Source organism: Notamacropus eugenii, chromosome 2 (genome assembly GCF_028372415.1).
Source record: "Notamacropus eugenii isolate mMacEug1 chromosome 2, mMacEug1.pri_v2, whole genome shotgun sequence".
Lineage (NCBI taxonomy): Eukaryota > Metazoa > Chordata > Mammalia > Diprotodontia > Macropodidae > Notamacropus > Notamacropus eugenii.
Window position 1 is genome coordinate 157157214 of NC_092873.1, and position 20132 is coordinate 157177345.

General features: G+C 38.8%; 1 protein-coding gene across 2 annotated transcripts in view; it reads right to left on the bottom strand.

Annotated features, from left to right (window-relative positions):
* Positions 1-20132, bottom strand: part of CEP162 (centrosomal protein 162) — a 116608-nt gene that overhangs the window by 87641 nt on the left and 8835 nt on the right. For both annotated transcript variants that reach the window (XM_072642728.1, XM_072642727.1), the window contains exon 3: positions 12529-12646. In XM_072642728.1, coding sequence (XP_072498829.1) covers positions 12529-12646 — 118 coding nt within the window. The remainder of the gene's footprint in view (positions 1-12528; positions 12647-20132) is intronic.

Below are 20132 nucleotides of genomic sequence, written 5' to 3' on the forward strand. Positions count from 1 at the left end.
AATTTTGAGTTCCAAATTTTCTCCCCATCTCTCCCCTCCCCCCATCCCAAAACGCTGAGCATTCTAATTACCTACCACCAATCTGCCCTCCCTTCTAACAACCCTCCCTTCCTTTATCCCCATCTTCTCTTTTGTCCTGTAGGGCAAGATAAATTTCTATACCCCATTACCTGTATTTCTTATTTCCCAGTTGTATGCAAGAACAATACCCAACAGTTGTTCCTAAAACTTTGAGTTCCAACTTCTCTTCCTCCCTCCCTCCCCACCCATCCCCATTGGGAAGGCAAGCAAATATAGGCTATATATGCTTGCCATCCCCATTGGGAAGGCAAGCAAATATAGGCTATATATGCGTATTTTTGCAAATGACTTCCATAATAGTCATGTTGTATAAGACTAACTATATTTCTCTCCTTCCTATCCTGCCCATTTCTTCTGTTCTCTCTTTTGACCTTGTCTCTCCCCAAGAGTGTTGACTTCTAATTCCTCCCTCCTCCCATTATCCTCCCTTCCATCACCCCCCCACCCTGCCTATCCTCTTCTCTCCCACTTTCCTGTATAAGATAGGTTTCCATATCAAAATGAGTGTGCATTTTATTACTTCCTTGAGTCAAATGTGATGAGAGTAAGCTTCACATTTTCCCTCTCACCTTCCCCCTTTTTCCCTCCATTGAAAAGTCTTTTTCTTGCCTCTTTTATGAGAGATAATTTGCCCTACTCTATTTCTCCCTTTCTCTTCCTAATATATTCTTCTCTCACCCCTTAATTTTTATTTATTCAGATATCATCCCTTCCTATTCAACTCACCCTGTGCCCTCTGTCTATATATATATGTGTGTGTGTGTGTGTGTGTGTGTGTGTGTATTCCCTCCAACTACTACCCAGATACTGAGAAAAGTTTCAAGAGTTACAAATATTATTTTTCCATGTAGAAATGTAAACAGTTCAGCTTTAGTAAAGTCCCTTACGATTTCTCTTTCCTGCTTCTCTTGATTCTTGTGTCTGAAAGTCACATTTTCTATTCAGCTCTGGTGTTTTCATCAAGAATGCCTGAAAGTCCTCTATTTCATTGAATGACCATTTTTTCCTTTTAAGTATTATACTCAGTTTTGCTGGGTAGGTGATTCTTGATTTTAGTCCTAGTTCCTTTGACTTCTGGAATATCATATTCCAAGCCCTTTGATCCCTTAATGTAGAAGCTGCCAGATCCTGTGTTATCCTCTCTGTATTTCCACAATATCTGAACTGTTTCTTTTTGGCTGCTTGCAGTATTTTCTCCTTGACCTGGGAACTCTGGAATTTGGCTACAATATTCCTAGGAATTTTTCTTTTCAGATCTCTTTCAGGAGGTGATTGGTGAGTTCTTTCAATATTTATTTTACCCTCTGGTTCCAGAATATCAGGGCAGTTTTCCTTGATAAATTCATGAAAGATGATGTCTAGGCTCTTTTTTTGGTCATGGCATTCAGGTAGTCTCATAATTTTTAAATTGTCTCTCCTGGGTCTGTTTTCCAGGTCAGTTGTTTTTCCAATGAGATGTTTCCCATTATCTTCCATTTTTTCATTCTTTTGGTTTTGTTTTGTAATTTCTTGGTTTCTCATAAAGTCATTAGCTTCCACCTGCTCCACTTTAATTTTTAAATAATTATTTTCTTCAGTGAGCTTTTGCACCTCCTTTCCATTTGGCTAATTCTGCTTTTTAAAGCATTCTCCTCACTGGCTTTTTCAACCTCTTTTGAAAAGTGAGTTAGCCTATTTTTAAAGGTGTTATTTTCTTCAGCATTTTTTTGGGTCTCCTTTAGGAAGTTGTTGACTTGCTTTTCATGATTTTCTTGCACCTCTCTCATTTCTCTTCCCAGTTTTTCCTTCACCTCTCTTACTTGATTTTCAAAATCCTTTTTGAGCTCTTCCATGGCCTGAGATCATTCATTGCATATTTATTTTGGAGGTCTTGGATGCAGAAACCTTGACTTTTAGGTCTTCCTCCGAACATCTAAATTGTTCTTCCTCATCCAAAAGGATGGGAGAAGATACCTGTTCACCAAGAAAGTAACCTTCTTTTATCTTATTCTTTTTTCCTTTTTTGGGCATTTTCCCAGCCAGTTACTTGACTTTTGGGTTCTTTGTCAAGAGTAGGGTATACTCTGGGGACCTGTAAGTTCCCAGTTCCTCCAAGGTAGCACAGTCAAACGTGTACACTGGTCTGGGGGCAACCAGAAACTTTTGCGCCCAGAATCTGTGAGTAGTAGTTTCCTCTCCACAGCCATCTTGGCCTCTAGTTCCACCAAGTCAACACTGGGGGCTGAGATTCAGAGAAGCTGCTCAATTCCCCCATGGGCTTTCAGCGGGAGCAGGGCTACCATTGTAAGATAAAGATCAGCTGCTGAAATCCCCCAGGAGCATTAGGCAGGGGCAGGGCTGCCCCATAGGGCTGAGGTAAGGATGAGCTGCTCAGATCCCCCATGGGTTTCATGATCCAACAATGGATGCAGGCTACTGCGGGAGCTGTTGCTGCCTGATGAGGCCTCTGCCACCGCCTGTGGCCCGAGCTATGGGAAGACCCTGCTCCCTTCTGGGCCAGCTGAAAAAAACCCTTTCACTGACTTCTGGTGCCTATCGGTTGAGGGATCTGCAAACTGCTGCTATGGATTTCGTTCCAGAGGCCTGCTTGGGTCCTCCTCCCCATGCCATGCAGCCAAGGCTGGACTGGGCTCTGCTCTGCATCCAGTGTGACAGACCTTTCCTGTCGGCCTTTCAGGTCACCCTGGGCTGGAAATCTCCTCCACTCCATTGTTCTGTGGTTTCTGCTACTCTAGAATTTGTTGAGAGTCTTTCTTCATAGGTATTTTATGGGCTGTAGGCGAAGAGTTAGTGTATGTGCATCTTTCTACTCCCAAATGAAATATTTCTTAAACATTAAATTAAACTATATCTTTCCCTCAGAGCGTCTTGTTGCTTTGGCTAATTTAGCTTGCCACCTTTTCTTCTCCAATGCTTTTTACTCCCTTGAGCTCTTTTTGACCCAATATGTTCTCTAATTTCTCATTAGTTTCACAAATGAAATTTTAAAAAATAACCCTGCCTTTTCCTAGACGATTATGTTGCTTAGTCCATTCTTGTTTACTGTACTTGTTCACCTTCTAAGGGTCTCCTCTATCTGGTGGACTTATGTGTGAAATACCTGCTCACCTCTGTTTCTTATATTGTGTGACTCAGAGTCTTCCCTTTTCCTCAACATAACCCAATTTATTCTCTGGTTTCTCAAAGGAAAGAACCAATACTTAGCTATTGGAACAGATTGTCCCTGAAGATTAAACTTTCTCTTGGTTGCCCAACATGTACATACATGTGCATGTGTGTATACACAAATATATAGGAACATATGTATATACATACATACACATACTTCAAACAGAAGTCTGAGTTTAGCCAAGGTATTTCTTGGTGGGTTTAACTTGAGGTTTCTTTCAGTCAGCAACCCAAGAATCCTATTTATAGAGGGTCACTTTTTAAAAAAGATGTTAAAACGGAATGCTCATGTATTCTGTTCTGAATATAACAATACTCTTTCCTATTTTGCAGAATTTTTATTAAATATTTCTTTATGGAGCCTTCTTTGCTCTATGCTCAGCAACAACTTTATAGGATGGTGTCTTTGCGGAGTGCTTGCAAGGCTTTGTATGGTGATTTAATAGCAACAGAGTCCATAATTATCAGAAAAGACAGTTTTGATACACTTATTGATACATGGCAAATCCTTGCAGTGTAACTGTTCTCATATCCAAACCATTTCCTATGTCTTTATTATGTGTAGCTCAGTTCAGAAGAAAGAAGGTAAAGAAAACAGCTACATGCAGGCAGAAACGTTACGAAGTTTACAATCAGTTCATGCCTCTACCCTTATTTCTCATTCTTTTCTCCCCCACCCCTCGTGAGACATCTAGTGCCTTTATTCCTTGCATGCCCCAAACCTCCAATATTACCTGGGAATAATAAAATTATTCCTTCTCCCACTTCGACAAAAGAAAACTACTATTTAAGTAGCAGCTATCAGGAAGACATCTGAAATGAATTTATATCAATATTTTCAAGGGTAAGATTCAGAAACTATATAAGACATTCCAGGAATCTGACAGACAGAATGCCATTAGTTTCTACCAATCACTACACATTTATCTAAGTTATTGTCTATATTATTCAGTTTTTTTCAAGTTCAATATTATCTAATCATGCTAGTGAGAATAGATCTATTAAATATGGCTCAATGTTACTTTACAAAACAGATTTATTCTTTCAAAACTGCAGATGAAAGCTTTTGAAAAATTCACATTTTAAATAGATTAAGAAATATTATTTTAATAAAGCTTTTAGGGCTTACTTTTGTAAATCCAAGAAGTCTCCTATAATATGGATAATCATCCTTGATTTATTTTTTCAATAAGGGGCTAGGTAGCTAAACATTCCAAAAACTAACTACTGGGAGTATAGGAAGAGAAATGGCCTGGGAGATTTACAGATGAAAGCTATTCAACATTTAAAAAGAAATTTTTACATTACACCTCCCAAAACCCCCAACAGCTTATCTCAATAAATAAAAGTAAACACTGCACATTTTCTACTTGTGAGATAAACAAGGACCTAATACCCAATACAAGGGAGAAAAGAAAAGAGACCCACAGACCAATTTCAGTATGCTTTCAACTTTTAAAAGTTTTAAAACTTGGAAATCTCTATACTCCACAATGGTTAAAATGCTTTTAAATACCCTAATGTCTATAAATAAAATACACCATTGTATCTAAAATTTCTATTTTCACTTGGCTAGTAGTACTCTATACACAACTGATTTTTAAAAGTCTGCTTAAAATCTGAGATGACACACAAAAGTTACTCTAACTATGCCACTAATGTTACCAAGTTTTTTATTTAGCAACAAATACTAAATGAACACCTTATTAAAATGCTACTCAACAGTAATTACTTTTCCCTAGTTTCTGTAAGGATATGGTGTCCAGTTTTTATACTTGCTACTCTGAGGGAAAGGAAACTTCAAGACTTTTCAAAACAGTTTACTGACCATGGGCAATTTCACAATATTGGAATGAATAACCAAATAGCTGCTGAGAGTTGAAAATAAGTGTAGGTCAAAAGACTGTTCCAACAGGATGCAGCAAGCCCAAAACAAAGGAATACTGCCTCAATACTACTGAGTCGGATAGGGTTCTTCTTCAGGAAGCAGCGCTGCAAATGGACCAGATGAGGATATTCTGGACTATCTGATATACACTAGAACCAGAAAATGTGAGTAACAGAAGGCATCACAAAGCTCTTTCAGCTAATCCTCATATTTTATAGATAACTGAAGTATATAAAAGTAAGGTGGCTTGCCCGAAGTCATGTAGCCAATTAGTAACTCAGCTGGAACTAAATTCCAAATTAAACATCCTTCCCACTTTAAGATAGTGCTGTGCACCAGGTCTTTGCTGAAGCATTTCTAATGTAATGTGCTTGGATAAATAAAAGCTGACAATTATATAACACTTCAAGGTTTGCATACTTTACATACATAGGCACACTGACTAGAGGTGGAAGGAACCATCTAGTACACTCCTCCCCATTTTATGAATATAAATCACAATTTATTCATTTGGTGAGCATCCATTCTGTTTTCAGTTCTGCTATAAGAAAAGTGCTGCTATAAATATTCTTGTATGGATGGGTCCTTGCCCCCTCATCTGACCTATCTTTGCTTTTTTTGTTGTTGTCATTTTTCAAAGCAGTCATTATCCTTGTCCTCCCCTCTTTCAGGTTTTCTTGAGAATGGATTCCTCAACACCTTCAAAACCACACTGCCTTTATCATGTACTGCCTCTTTTTATACTGGATCTAATCTAGATGCTCTTCCCACATTTGTGCCACATAATTGTGCCCTGTGAACTGTGAACTGTAATGCACAAATGCAATTGTGATAGTCAGTAAAAGAGAAAAGATTTGATTATTAAAAAATCCTTATTGACTTATCGTCCATGTTTTGCTGTTTACTGTCCTTCTAGTTTATCCATTGGTATGTAAGGAGATGTGTATATGTATCTATATCTTCTATGGATATTTTTCTTTTATTCAAATGATATTTAAAAATATACAATCCTACAAGTATTACAATTGTATAATGATTCATTTCTGAGTTTTCTTTCTGAATATGTAATAATACAAAGCAACACAAGTTTAAAATCCAAATGTATACACACACACATACACACACACACATAAACAATCTGTTAATATGTAAAAACAAGAAAAGCAAACTAATGTATATGCTATAATTCACTTCTTGAATTCAATGGAGATAAAAATCATTTATACTGCACTAAAATGAAAACAGGCACATATCTCTAATCCACACTCATTCTGTAAATTGCTTACCTTGGTGATATGCTTGATACATATAAACATACATAAGTACCATACAGACAGATATATGTATACACACACATACATACATGTATCAAGCAAAATAATACCTAAAACAATGATAAAAAAGCACCTGATCTGATAAACAAAATGTTTTCTTCAAGGCTCACCTCTCGTAAGGTATTTCCTATACACTGGCATACATATATGTTGTATATGCTTATATATGCCTATTATATATATGTGTGTATGTGTGTGTGTATGTTGTGTATATAGGCATAAACACTGTATACACACAAGAACACACATATATCTTTGAGAAAGCCACATATACACACATGGTAAACAGACCCATTACATTAACATATGTATACACATACATATATGGCTCCATCAAAAATACCTTACCATCTGTTGTCAAATAAAGATAACTTTGATGTATAAAAAGGGAGACATATGTTCACTAAAGGTATTTAGCACTTTTATGGAGCCTGTCCTGTGCAAGGTCCAAATGGAAGAGGGATTCTCCACAGACACAGACATGTAGAGTTTAAGATGTCCACAGGATATCCCATATCAGATGTGCAAAAGGCAAGTGGAGTTGAGAGTCTAGAGCTTAGGAGAAAGTTTAGGATTGGATAAGTAGATCTGGGAATCATCAGCTCAGGTGACATTGCTACGTGGTTGAAAATCATGTGAAACTATTATTTCTGAACAACTAAGGTTATGTATCATCCGATGGATAATGGAGAGTTACATGATAGATGACAGAAGCTATAATATCAACAAAGAACTATGCATTGTGGAGAAATTTCTCACTGAAAGCTTATCCACTACCTTAGTATCCATACGTAGTCATGAGATGTAGAGAAGACATTCATTTCATTGGGTGGAATATTCACTGGATGTTGTGCATAAAGAGTTATGAAAGATGAGAAGACATGAATGCGCGTGCTACAATAGGTACTGCTGGAAGGAACACCCAGAGGGACGAGACCACAGAGTCAAAGCATCAAGCTAATTAGCACATATGTGTGTGTGCACACAAACACACAGTATTAATATCTAAGTTTATAATATTTACAAAGCACACAACAAGACATTACCCCATTTGATGAATTACAACAACCCAACCCTTCAAGGAAATAAGCTCGGCTGGGCACACAGTCAATCATTAAGTAAATGTACAAAGTAGAATTCAAACTTTGGTCTCCCTTGACTCTAAACCTCTATACTTAGCATCAATTATGCTATGGCTCACTCATAATTTTGATTTTTCTTAGAAAGACATACCCCATGACTCACAGTCTTAAAGTTTCATTGGAAGAATAAATGTGACCTAGCCTTCTATCTTCACTCCAAGCTCAAGATCCACTTGCAACACTCCTCCAAAAGAGAGAGACATTTATAAATATTTAGAGACACTTAATGAAAGTGCTGTCTAGCCATTTATAATTACCTCAGTAATACACACACATTTTTCATCTAACTTTTTTCATCATGGATGGTTAAACTAATATCTTTGGATTTTCTTGGAAAGGTTTTGTGGTATTCTGGGAGTCAGCAAAAGTCAGTGCAATATCATTTGCAAATAGGACTTATGGAGAACTTTTCCATCAATAAGGAATCCTTCTGTTTACATCATTGTCTCCCTGAAACACTTTCACAACTACCCAGGTTATGGCCTTCCAAAGTTAAAGAGTGACTCAGAACAAACATCTATTTATCGAAATATTTTAATAAGTCTACAAGGTTCCAGCTAAAAGTTATGGGGAATAAGCTTGGTGTGAATGCATAATCTGAGTTCCCCTTATCATCTGAAAATACAACTTACTTTACATTCCACCCTCCACCAAAAAGTGCTTAAAGGCATAACTCTTTCCCTGCTCCTTCCCAAAAGTCATTCAGTCATCTGTCCCAGGTATCAAACCTCTGCTGTTTACTCCAATCTTTAGTCTTGCACATTTTGAATCCCAGTGCAAACTCCGTTGCTTTGTAAACCACACTACTGAACCTGTACCTCATTGTGTTCGTTCATCCTGGGTTCATTTCATCTTGGATTCTGATGAAGCTGGTGATTCTTGTGTCCTTCCTTCCTAAATTCCATTTAGCATCCTTCCTGCAGATGTTGGGTGTAATTCAATTTCTAAGATAAAAGATTTTATATCTCTTCTTGTTCTATATCCCTTTGAATCCTAATGACAACACATTTTAAAATAACACATTCTGAACGTGGAAGCTGATGGGTTATCCTACATTCTACTGAGGAATCTTTCATCATATCCTGCACCTGGACTAGCTTTTAGTGGAGGCTTTCCTTCTGCCCCAATGTCTGACCAGTTTGGTCCTTAGTTACTCCACCTTTTGTTTAATTAGTCTAGTAAAATAGGGCTTCCTCTTTTCATTTCTATGGATCTACTGTTCTTTTATTGCCCAGTGGGTTTCCATAGTGCTTTGTGAAACCTGAGGATCCAGGATTCCAATGATACTTCCTCTATAAGCAACAAACTCAGGATTCAAATTTCTCTCTCCAACATGGACAAGCACAAGAGAGATAACAATGGTGCCATGCTGGGATTCCTAAGTATCCCAGTTCAAGTACTACGAAGTCCAAAAGTACAGAATCTACTTCTCTCAGTGTTTCCCAGTTTATTCTCCACTCATCATTTCCATCTATGTGATGGCACCAGGATGCAGTTCCCAGGGACCTGTGCTGCAGTACCCCTCTCAGAGGGTGCAGAGGGCAGTCTCTCTTTCAGCTAAGACATATAAACAAGTTTCACTACTAGATTTTTGCAAACTATCAACTTCTCTTCTTAGCTGACAAATAGGCACATTTCCTTAGGCACCTGCTTGAGCCTATCAGTACTGGATAATACCTCAGCTCTAATCCTAGCTCTGATACTTAACTGTGTGACCTTATACAAATTATTTAACTTATCTGAGCCTCAGTTTCCTTATCTATAAAACAAGGAAGCTGGATTCTGTGACTTCTGAGGTTACTTCTATCTCTAAATTAATGATCTTGCATCTTACTTGCACCCTCTAAATCAGTGAATGGAATATCTGGGGGCTCCAACCAGGTGTGATTCCCATTTTATTCAGGTTCAGCTCTCTATACACCAACAGAAATCTCCTTCTTCAGGGATCCTCACTTGTCCAGGTGACTATGGATAGTAGCTGCTTGACTTTTTCTAAGAAATGCAACTATCCCTCTGGAAGTGAAAACCCTGGCTTCTTTTATTCCAGAGTGGCTACAAATTCCCTTTCTCCCTTGGGAATACACACCTAGCTACCTGGCCCAGATCATATTCATTAGTCTCTTGCCTTATTCACAGTGGTGCCTCCTCATAAAAAAAATTACCCACAAACAAGATTCCTCTATAGTTACTTCATCTGTCATTAAGCTGGATTCCAATACACCTCATCTGTCACCAAGCTGAGTACCAACCACCCTATGTGTCTCTTAATGAAAAAATCCCCAGGAAAAATTCTTTTCTGGTCATGGCCAGGCTCCTCTCTGTCTCATCCAATGTTTGGTTATTCATTAGAATAGGAAACTCATAGTATGGAAATTCTTTCCCTTTCTGGCATTTCTCCACCTTCCTCAGTGCAGAAAGGAAAGTCCCTTATTTGAGGATATATACCACAGCTACTCATTTTCTATACCCCCTGGATTTATTTGTGCCTCCATGTTGTTATGCCAGGACTGGAATAGCCAGATTTCAGTCTATATCAAAAATGGCATGTTTTTTACCAACTCATCTGAAATGTGGATAATTCCCACTAGCCCCTATCCTAATGCAACTAGCATGTTAATATACATGATCCAGAATAAAATGCTAAATGATGGCAATCCCTACTTTTCTTCTCTCTTTCCCAGTTTCAAAAGCAGTTCAACAACCCCAATTTATTTCTTTGTCAAATTCCATTGCCCTGTGGATAAAAATTTCTGAATTATTGTGTTTTAATTGTCTCATTTTACAACTTCATAGCATAAATACTCCAGTTTCTACTCTGTAATTCAATTTGAGAGCTCTATTCCATCTCTAGGTTCTTTACACACTCCACTGAATTCCTGCCAGTGACATAGCCTCTACTGTCCGTGCATATGATACCTCACATTTATGAGATAGTTCACTCCACAAAATTCATGGCCTTGCTCTTTTTTCTATGCCCTTTAACCTTAGAAGGCTCCCAAAGTATTACTAAATCTATATCTAAATTTGCTTTGCAATATCTAATTCCTAGATTATCCCAGCTCTTGCTTTGCAATCTAATAAATTTGTAGTCTCTGTTACCCAGGAGGGATTTCTCACATATTTCCTCTTTTCCTTGAGAGAATTTCAGGGAACACTGCTTTGGTCCTCTTTCTCAATAAAAGATCCACAGACCTGTGTTGGGCAGGACCAAAATAATCCATTCTTCTTAGGACCTCTTGCACGCCTAACTTTCCTTAAGGCACTAATCTTTCATCTCTATAAGGCTTTGCAGAGTCTCAGACAATAAGTTCATTCTGTGTTATGTGTTCCTACCTCATTATAAAAATGAGCTTATTTATGCTATGGCCCTGACAATTCTCCTGTAATGCCTGGTGTTCTTGTAATAGCTGATGCTTATCAGTGGCTATCAGATTACATAAACTGTTCTGGCCTCCTGGTTTTATTCTTATTCCTCCTGCTCCTCAGTGAACTTACATCCTTTAAAAGCTCATTTTAATAGCTTACTTTCTTGTTTTAGGCAGCTTACTGCTCTCTGTAACCTTTCCAGGGCTTGATCTCTTCTTTCAAATTTCTTCCTTTTCAATTATCTGCAAATATGCCCATGAATTACTCTCCAAGTTTTCCAAAGCAATCACTGTACATCAAAAGTTTTCCTCTTAATATATAATTTGTAAAGAATTGAATATCAAATAGACTTAATTAATTAAATATTAAGTCACTCCGGGGGAACAATATTCTCTTCCCAAGAACAGGGATCATATCCTATATAGTAAATGTTTCAAGGTAGACCATGATTCTCTTTTACTCCATATGAACTTCTGATCCCTAGCCTTACTACTTTGCGTTATTGCCCCTCCCCGCCACAAAATGCCTTCTCAAGTCTTTTTTAGAGGAGATTTTAGCAACTTACCAAGCCTCCAAACTGTTCCCACATCTACCACACAATTAGTTTCTAGATGATCCAGTAAAGATGTATCCTGAACCACCCCCACTTCCATTCTCCCCACATTCCCCATACAACCTTCCAAGATTTCAGAACAATTCAGAGCAAAAGTGTGTTTTATTTGAAGTACATAACTTCAGATAAAAGATATAAGGAATGGCCTTGGCATGGCTACATAATCTGAATCAACTTTAGCACACAAAGACATATTTCAGGTTCTTCCCAGTTCCATAATGGTGATGCACTGAGCATTATTAGATTTAGGAAATATTGATGAAGATAATAATACCAGTATTTCTATAGTGCTTTAGTTTGCAAAGCATTTTACATGTATTATCTCATATGATCCTCACAATACCTATTTGTTATTATTATCCCCATTTTACAGATGAAGAAACTGAGGTAGGCAGAGGTTAAATGACTCATCCATGGTCACACAGTTATTAAGTGTTATCAGACTGACGAAAGGTTTCAGGATACAAAAAAAAAATTAAAAAGCCCTGCTCTAGGGAATTTATGGAAAGGAATGGACAAGAATGGCACCACATCATAAATCATGTTGGAATCTGAAACCAGTAGCAGAAATTACAACAACAAAATCACAGCTCCATCAAAAACAGCAACCTGGAATCATATATAAAACACATTTCTACATTACTTGACACATTCCCAAGGCCACTCCTTTTATCTTTTATCTTAAGTTATGTAAGTTCATTAAAATACTTTTAAGAAAATATGAATCATGAAATAGAAATACACTCATTCACAATTATATATCATACACATGATGGAATTTTATAAAAATCAGAAAAAATCATGAACATTAATGACAAAGTCTCACTGTGTTTCTTAGATACTTGCATTTACTTTTCAAAAATTCAGAACAGAAGAAAGGTCTTGACTGACACCTTGTGGTCAAAATAGCTCATATTACGAAAGGAAAGTATTTACCATCATCTTCAAAATCATCATCTGTTAACCACCATGGTGCTGAATTTTTCTTCTTCAAATCTCTTTTTCTGTGACGTCTGTCTGTCTTTGAGTTTCCAAATGAATCATCTGAAAGAGACTGAAAACAACAGGGTATGTTTTTGAAAAACATACCACTATTTTTAAAAGTCTCATTTATATTAGTGGATGGAGTACTGAATTTGCAGTCAGGAAGGGTTTTTAACCTGCCTCTGACACTAACTCTGTGACACTGAGTAGGCACTTAACCTCTTATTTGCCTCAGGAAACGTGTGTGTGTGTGTGTGTGTGTGTGTGTGTGTGTGTGTGTGTGTGTGTGTGTGTGTGTGTGTGTGTGTGTGTGTGTGTGTGTGTGTGTGTGTGTCCTTCGTTGCCAAAGAAGATCGTGCCATCAGAGAAATAACAACATAACTTGACTTTGTTTTGAGTGAGGGAGGGCTGTGCAGGTCACCAACCTCACTTCTCCTCCTGAGCCATCTGAATCCAGTGACCAGATATTCATCAAGATGACTGGAGATGACCCAGGATGAAGCAATTGGGCTTAAGTGACTTGCTCAGGGTCACACAGCTAGTGAGTGTCAAGTGTCTGAGGTGAGATTTGAACTCAGGTCCTCCTGACTCCTGCACTGGTGCTCTATCCATTGCACCACCTAACTCCTAAAACTTAGCTAAATCACCGAGGTATTATTGTCTGCTCTGCTACAGCAGCTTCTATACCAGGTGTTTTCCCCAAGAAATCACCGCTTCTTCAAGTATTCTATTTATATTTATATTTACAGAAAGAACACTAAAATCATTAATTCATTGAATTGTTAATTGAAAATGGCTCTCTTAATTGATAAAATATTCAAAATCTATCTTGCCCTTTAAAATATAAGCATTACATACCATATCGTTAAGAGGTTGAAGTCTTAACTCAAGCTATCATAACGTTTTCAGATTATTGCTTTTAATCATACTAAAAGAGAAAATATTTTAAAATACAAGTTTGTAGTTTGGACATTATGAAAATGAGAAAAGTTAAAATGCATAAAAACCCCAGATGATGATTCAATTGAGTTACAGACAAACATCTAACTCAATTACAGTTTGATTAAATATCAGTAGAAAGATGAATCCTAAATGTGTTCATATGTAATGCTGAAAATTACATTACTGAGGGAAAAAGAGACATAGTAATGACAGATGTACATTAGCACTTAGTGGAGGTACTGTACTTGAGACACATATGTATATGTAAGGGAGTTGTATATATCTATTAAACCTCTATTATAATTGGGAATTGAACTTCTAGCTATAGTAAGAACTATTAGAAAATAATCAATTAATTAGTTCTCCTTTGACATTTTTTATTGTGAAAAACATTTGTTATCGAGCATTTCTAATACTGAAAATATAGTGATAATAAAAATAAATAGTGATAATCTTCCATTACCAGAATCAAAACATGCAATCTTTAATTTATGCTCAAATTCTTTTTTGAGAAATTTTAGGTATAGCTATGAAATTCAAACATTATTAACCATTCATGAAATCTGAGGACATTAAGGTCAGGAAAAAAAATCTTACTTAGATAAACTGGTTCCTGGACAAGTGAACAAAAGTTTGCACAAGTTTGCAAATGGGAATAACTGAAGCTTTTCTTACATTAGATAAGCAATTAAAACTGAAAAGAAGGGGGGAAAAGATTCTTGGCCACAGTTAGAAGAATATAGTCTTCTTTAACATTATTTTCTCTCAAATATAGGTGCAAACAGAGGTCCTTGAAGTAAAAAGACAGGTACATTCCCTGGAAGTTTCTAGGACAGTGGTAACCCACTAGGACAAAAGCAACAAACTAATAGAATTCATATTCATAGAACATAAATATAAAGAAACATTAGGTATAAATAATCAAGAAACTCTGTAGCTAAACTTCAGAACTACCACAACTAAGAACAAAGTTTGTGCTTGATATCCAGAGTCCTAGGACACACCACCATTTCCCATATCACAGATGGGCTTTAAGAGGTCCCCAAGCCACAACAACTCCACTAGGCATTGTTCACATTTGCCACAAGGCAGGCTCTGTGGATACATCAGTCCTTGCTGTTTGGCTAGAAATATACCACCAGCTGTTTCAGTTTTCTGGATACCTCCTAGAACACAGCACACGTCCTGTCACCAGACTGCCCAGTTGAGAGCCTTTGTTGTTCTTCAGTACTTCAATCATATCTAACTCTTCGTGACCTTGTGGACCCTGGCACCTCAACACTGTCCATGAGTTTTCCTGGCAAAGATACTGGAGTGGTTTGTCATTTCCTTCTACAGTGAATTAAGGCAAACAGAGGTTAAGTGATCTGCCCAGGGGTTGCACAGCTAGCAAGTGTCTGAGCCTCAATTTGAACTCAGGTTTTCCTGATTTCAGGTCAAGCACCTGATCCATTGATCCACTTAGCTGCCTCCAGTTGAGGGCCTACTTTGAACTTTCTAATCATCTGCCTATATCTATGGACTTCTCCTCATCTGCTGATAATCTATGCGGACCCATAGTCCAACAGTTATACACTCACCTCCCTCATGTTCTCATCTCAGTGATAATGAACCTCAGATTTGTGAATACTCTCTCAGTCCTATCCTGCAATATCCCCTTCCAGAATCTCCCTATACCACCATCACTCAGCAACTTGTCCTTGGAGGAAGAGAGTCCAAATTTATCTCTTGGTCCACATCCTGATGACCATCATCTACTAATATCCAGAAAATTCTCCCTCCTTTCCTAATGAGTTTAATGACTAACTCACAGTCTCCTCCACCCCTATTCCTGACAAACAAACTATGCTCTTTATTGTAATAATATAATGACAATAACTAGCACTCACATAGTATGAGACACAGCCCTTTCAGGCTAAGTTTCTATGGTATTCTCACTTTGAGTGAGATACACTCATTTAATAAATAGGCTTCTTTAAGTAGTTGCTCAAGGGAAGAAAAGCACTCTAAATCTGTTATGCCATTTGATCAACAGACAACCCTCTAAGGTGGGTGCATTATTATCTCCTTTTTACAGAGAATTTGGGTTCCAAGTTTAAGTGATTTGCCCAGAGGCCCACAACCAGTAAGGGTTAGAGGTGGGGCTTGCACCCAGGTCTTCCTGCCTCGACTTTTCTTTCCATTGATGCCACAACACCTCATATTACCTCAAACACCTAAACTTCTCAGTTCCTCAGAATATTCAACTCCTAAGAACTGCTCCTTTCACTCCACTTTAGTTACACATATACACTTGATGTAGCATCATGCACAAGTGTTCTGACTTCTATGTTCAAGAACTCTGAAATTCCTATCAAATTGTAACCTTTTATCTTCTTAGCTCCCCCGAGCCCTTATTCCTACTAATCCTAATTCTTCTTCTTCACCATGACCTCCAATCCCCACAATTTTCAGTACCTTCCTAAGTCATTACCCCTACTCTGGTTATATTCTCCTTCCTTCCCAAACTTGAGCCTTTGGTGAACCAGTTCAAATCTATAATATCTTCTACTATCCTCTAATCTCAATTACACCTTGATAAACCCTAGCCCTGAAAGACTGTTGTCTTCCCCCTTAGCTCCTATTCACTCACCAATGAATGAGCTGGAGGAAGCCAGAAAAACTCTACAGACTAGGTACAAATTTGTTATCTTAACATAATCCTTATGGCCTTTATTGCAGGCAGATGATCCCAATTCCCTGTAATGGATTTTCCATCCCACTTACCACAGGGATTATTCCAAACCTCTTTGTTTTCTCAAGCCTCTCACACCACTCTCTCCCTCCATATTCTCAAGTCCTCACCTGGTACTTCATTGAAAAAACTGAGGCCATTCACCAAGTGCTCCATATTCCCCTCTTCTACTCATTGCACCATTCTAATGATAATATCCCCAACTATCCTCCTTCACTCAAGCTGCTGATGAAGGGCAGTCCTTCTCCTTAACAAATCCAACCCCACTATACATACTTTTGATGTGAGATCCTCCAATGGTCTCCAAAAAATGAACCACAATCATTTTCTCAATATAATTTTTGATTTCTATGTACTTCATTCTTCTCCTGATGCCCCAGAACATACCTAAGTCTTCCCCATCATTAAAAAAACACCACCAACAAAAAACAACCCTCTAACTTTAATCTACCATGACCAATAGGTACTGTCCTATATCTCTCATGTTCTCAACTCTTCTCCTTTCACTCTCATCTCAACTCTCTGCATTGTGGTTTCCTATATCATTATTCAACTGAAAATGTTCTTTCTAAAGTTACCAATGATATCTTAATTGATAAATTTAATGATCTTTTCTCAACCCTTATCCTTCTTGAGCTCTTGGTAGCCTTTGACACTGTTGATCACCTTATCCTAGCTATGCTCTCCTCTCTGGGTGTGAGTGACACTATCTCCTATTCCTCCTTTCTGACCATTTCTTTCCAGTTCACTTTGCTGGTTTCTTCATTTGCCTTTTTTTCTCTGGCTTTACTGGCTACATTTCTTGCTCAAAAATCAAGCCTCAAACCTAATTAACTCTGGAGCTCATAAACTGGACAACAGGTCTCCATCCACCTAGCGCAGAGTGGATTTAAATATTAAATAGTAATTGTTTCTCTTTTACCCAGGAACCCTGAGGGTCTTCTCCGTTTGATTTTTTTTTTTTTTTTGACTAAAGGGGCCATCCCTTGAGCAACTACTTAAAAAAGTCTATTCATTGAATGGGTGTATCTCACTCAAAATGAGAACACTATGGGAGCTTAGCCTGAAAGGGCTGCCAGGGTCTCACACTGCATCCTGGGCCATCTCCAGCCATCCTGATGAATATCAGGCCACTGGATCCAGATGGCTCAGGAAAAGAAAGTGAGGTTGGTGACTTTGCACAGCCCTCCTTCACTCAAATCAAAGTCAACTGTAAGTCACGTCATCATCTTGATGTCATGGTCCTCTTCGAGAACGAAGGACAAAACCCAATCCATGGCTATGCCCCAAAGCTCTGTCCTGGCTTTATTTCTCACTTCATGATCCCACTGACTCATGATCATCTCTAAGCAGATAACACTAAGATCTATATATCCATTTCAAGTCTCTCCCCTGAGCGTCAGTCCTATAAGCACATTGCTTTTGGGGCATCTCAAGCTCAATGTCCCACAGGAATCTCAAACTCAAAATGTCTATATCAGAATTCTTTATCTTTCACTCCATATGTACCACTTATTATTACTGTCAAAGGCAGTATCATCCCTCCCGTCACCCAGATTCATAATAGTGTCATTCTTGACTACTTATTCTCACTCATCCCACATAATCAGTTGTCAAATATTGCCATTTCTGTCTCTATAGCACCTCTTACATTTGTTCCTTCCATTCCACTCACACAGGCATTCCTCACTCTAATCTATTCTCCACTTAGTTGAAAAAATAACTTTCCTAAAGCGAGGGTCTAACCATATAATTCTAGAATCCTTTCACATCCTAAACCTGTCATCTACCATATTAGCTCTTCTTTCCAGCTTCATGTAATCTGAAAATATGATGAACATGACATCTATTTTTTATTCAAGTCACGGATTAAAATGCTAAAGCACAGATCCCATGGGTAATCCACTGGAGACCTACTGCATTACTGACACTGAACTATTAATAAATGCTATTTGAGTCTAGTCATTCAAACATTTCAGAATCTACCTAATTGTATTACTGTCTGATCTATAGCTCTTCATATTCTCCCTAAGAATAATATGAAATATTCTAACAAAAGCTTCACTAAACCCTAGGTACACTACATTCACAGTATTCTCTTATCTTTTACTTTAGTGATCTCAACAAAAAAGAAAATGAAATTAATCTCATCTTTACGAAGTCATGCTGACTTTTTGCAATCACTGATCCCCTTTCTAAATGTTTGCCAATCATCTCTTTGATAATTTGTTCTACAGGGCGGAGCCAAGATGGCAGGGAAGAAAGATGCACATACACATAGCTCCGAACCCACAACCCATAGAACAACTACAAAGAAGTAACTCACGGCGAATTCTGCACCCAGAGGCCACAGAACATTGGAGCTAGGGAGATTTCTGTTCCGGAGAGACCTGCAAACCTCTCGCAAAAGGTCCTTCGTGCTGCGGACTGGGCGCCCGGACTGGGAGCCCGGACTGGGAGCTGAGTACAGCCCTGCCGCGGCCGCGGCACCGAGAGGAAAAGATCCAAGCAGGCTTCAGGGACGGGATCTCCAGCGGCCACGCGGGTCCCTCCACCCACAGAGGGACCTGCAAACCTCTCACAAAAGGTCCGTTGCGCTGCAGACGCGGAGCCCAGCCCAGACCTGCCGTGGCCACGGCACCGAGAAGAACAGATCGGAGCAGGCTTCAGGGACGGGATCTCCAGCGGCCACGCGGGTCCCTCCACCCACAGGTGACGGGGTCGGTGAGAGAGTCTCTTTAGCGGGTCGAGGGGGGAGTGGGGTGCCCCCATGGCTTGGGCCCCCTCGGGAGACAGAAGCTGAGGGGTGGTGGCAGACCGGGGCTCCCCAAGCAGGCAGGAGCCTGGATCCATTGTGGAAGGTCTCTGCATAAACTCCCTGAGGGAACTGAGCCTGAGAGGTGGCCCTGCCCCGACCTGAGCATCTGAACTTAATCTCACACTGAATAGCAGCCCTGCCCCTGCCCAAAGCCCTGAGGCTGGAAGTAGCATTTGAATCTCAGACCCCAAACACTGGCTGGGAGGATCAGGAGGCGAGGTGGGTGTGAGGAGAATATTCAGAGGTCAAGTCACTGGCTGGGAAAATGCCCAGAAAAGGAAAAAGAAATAAGACTATAGAAGGTTACTTTCTTGGTGAACAGGCATTTCCTCCCTTCCTTTCTGATGAGGAAGAACAATGCTTACCATCAGGCAAAGACACAGAAATCAAGGCTTCTGTGTCCCAGCCCACCCAATGGGCTCAGGCCATGGAAGAGCTCAAAAAGAATTTTGAAAATCAAGTTAGAGAGGTGGAGGAAAAGCTGGGAAGAGAAATGAGACACATGAAGTCAAAGCATGAACAGCAAATCAGCTCCCTGCTAAAGGAGACCCAAAAAAATGTTGAAGAAAATAACACCTTGAAAACTAGCCTAACTCAATTGGCAAAAGAGGCTCAAAAAGCCAATGAGGAGAAGAATGCTTTCAAAAGCAGAATTAGCCAAATGGAAAAGGAGATTCAAAAGCTCACTGAAGAAAATAGTTCTTTCAAAATTAGAATGGCACAGATGGAGGCTAAGGACTTTATGAGAAAGCAAGAAATCACAGAACAAAGCCAGAAGAATGGAAAAATGGAAGATAATGTGAAATATCTCATTGGAAAAACAACTGACCTGAAAAATAGATCCAGGAGAGACAATTTAAAAATTATGGGACTACCTGAAAGCCATGATCAAAACAAGAGCCTAGACATCATCTTTCATGAAATTATCAAGGAAAACTGCCCTGAGATTCTAGAACCAGAGGGCAAAATAAATATTCAAGGAATCCACAGAACACTGCCTGAAAGAGATCCAAAAAGAGAAACTCCTAGGAACATTGTGGCCAAATTCCAGAGTTCCCAGGT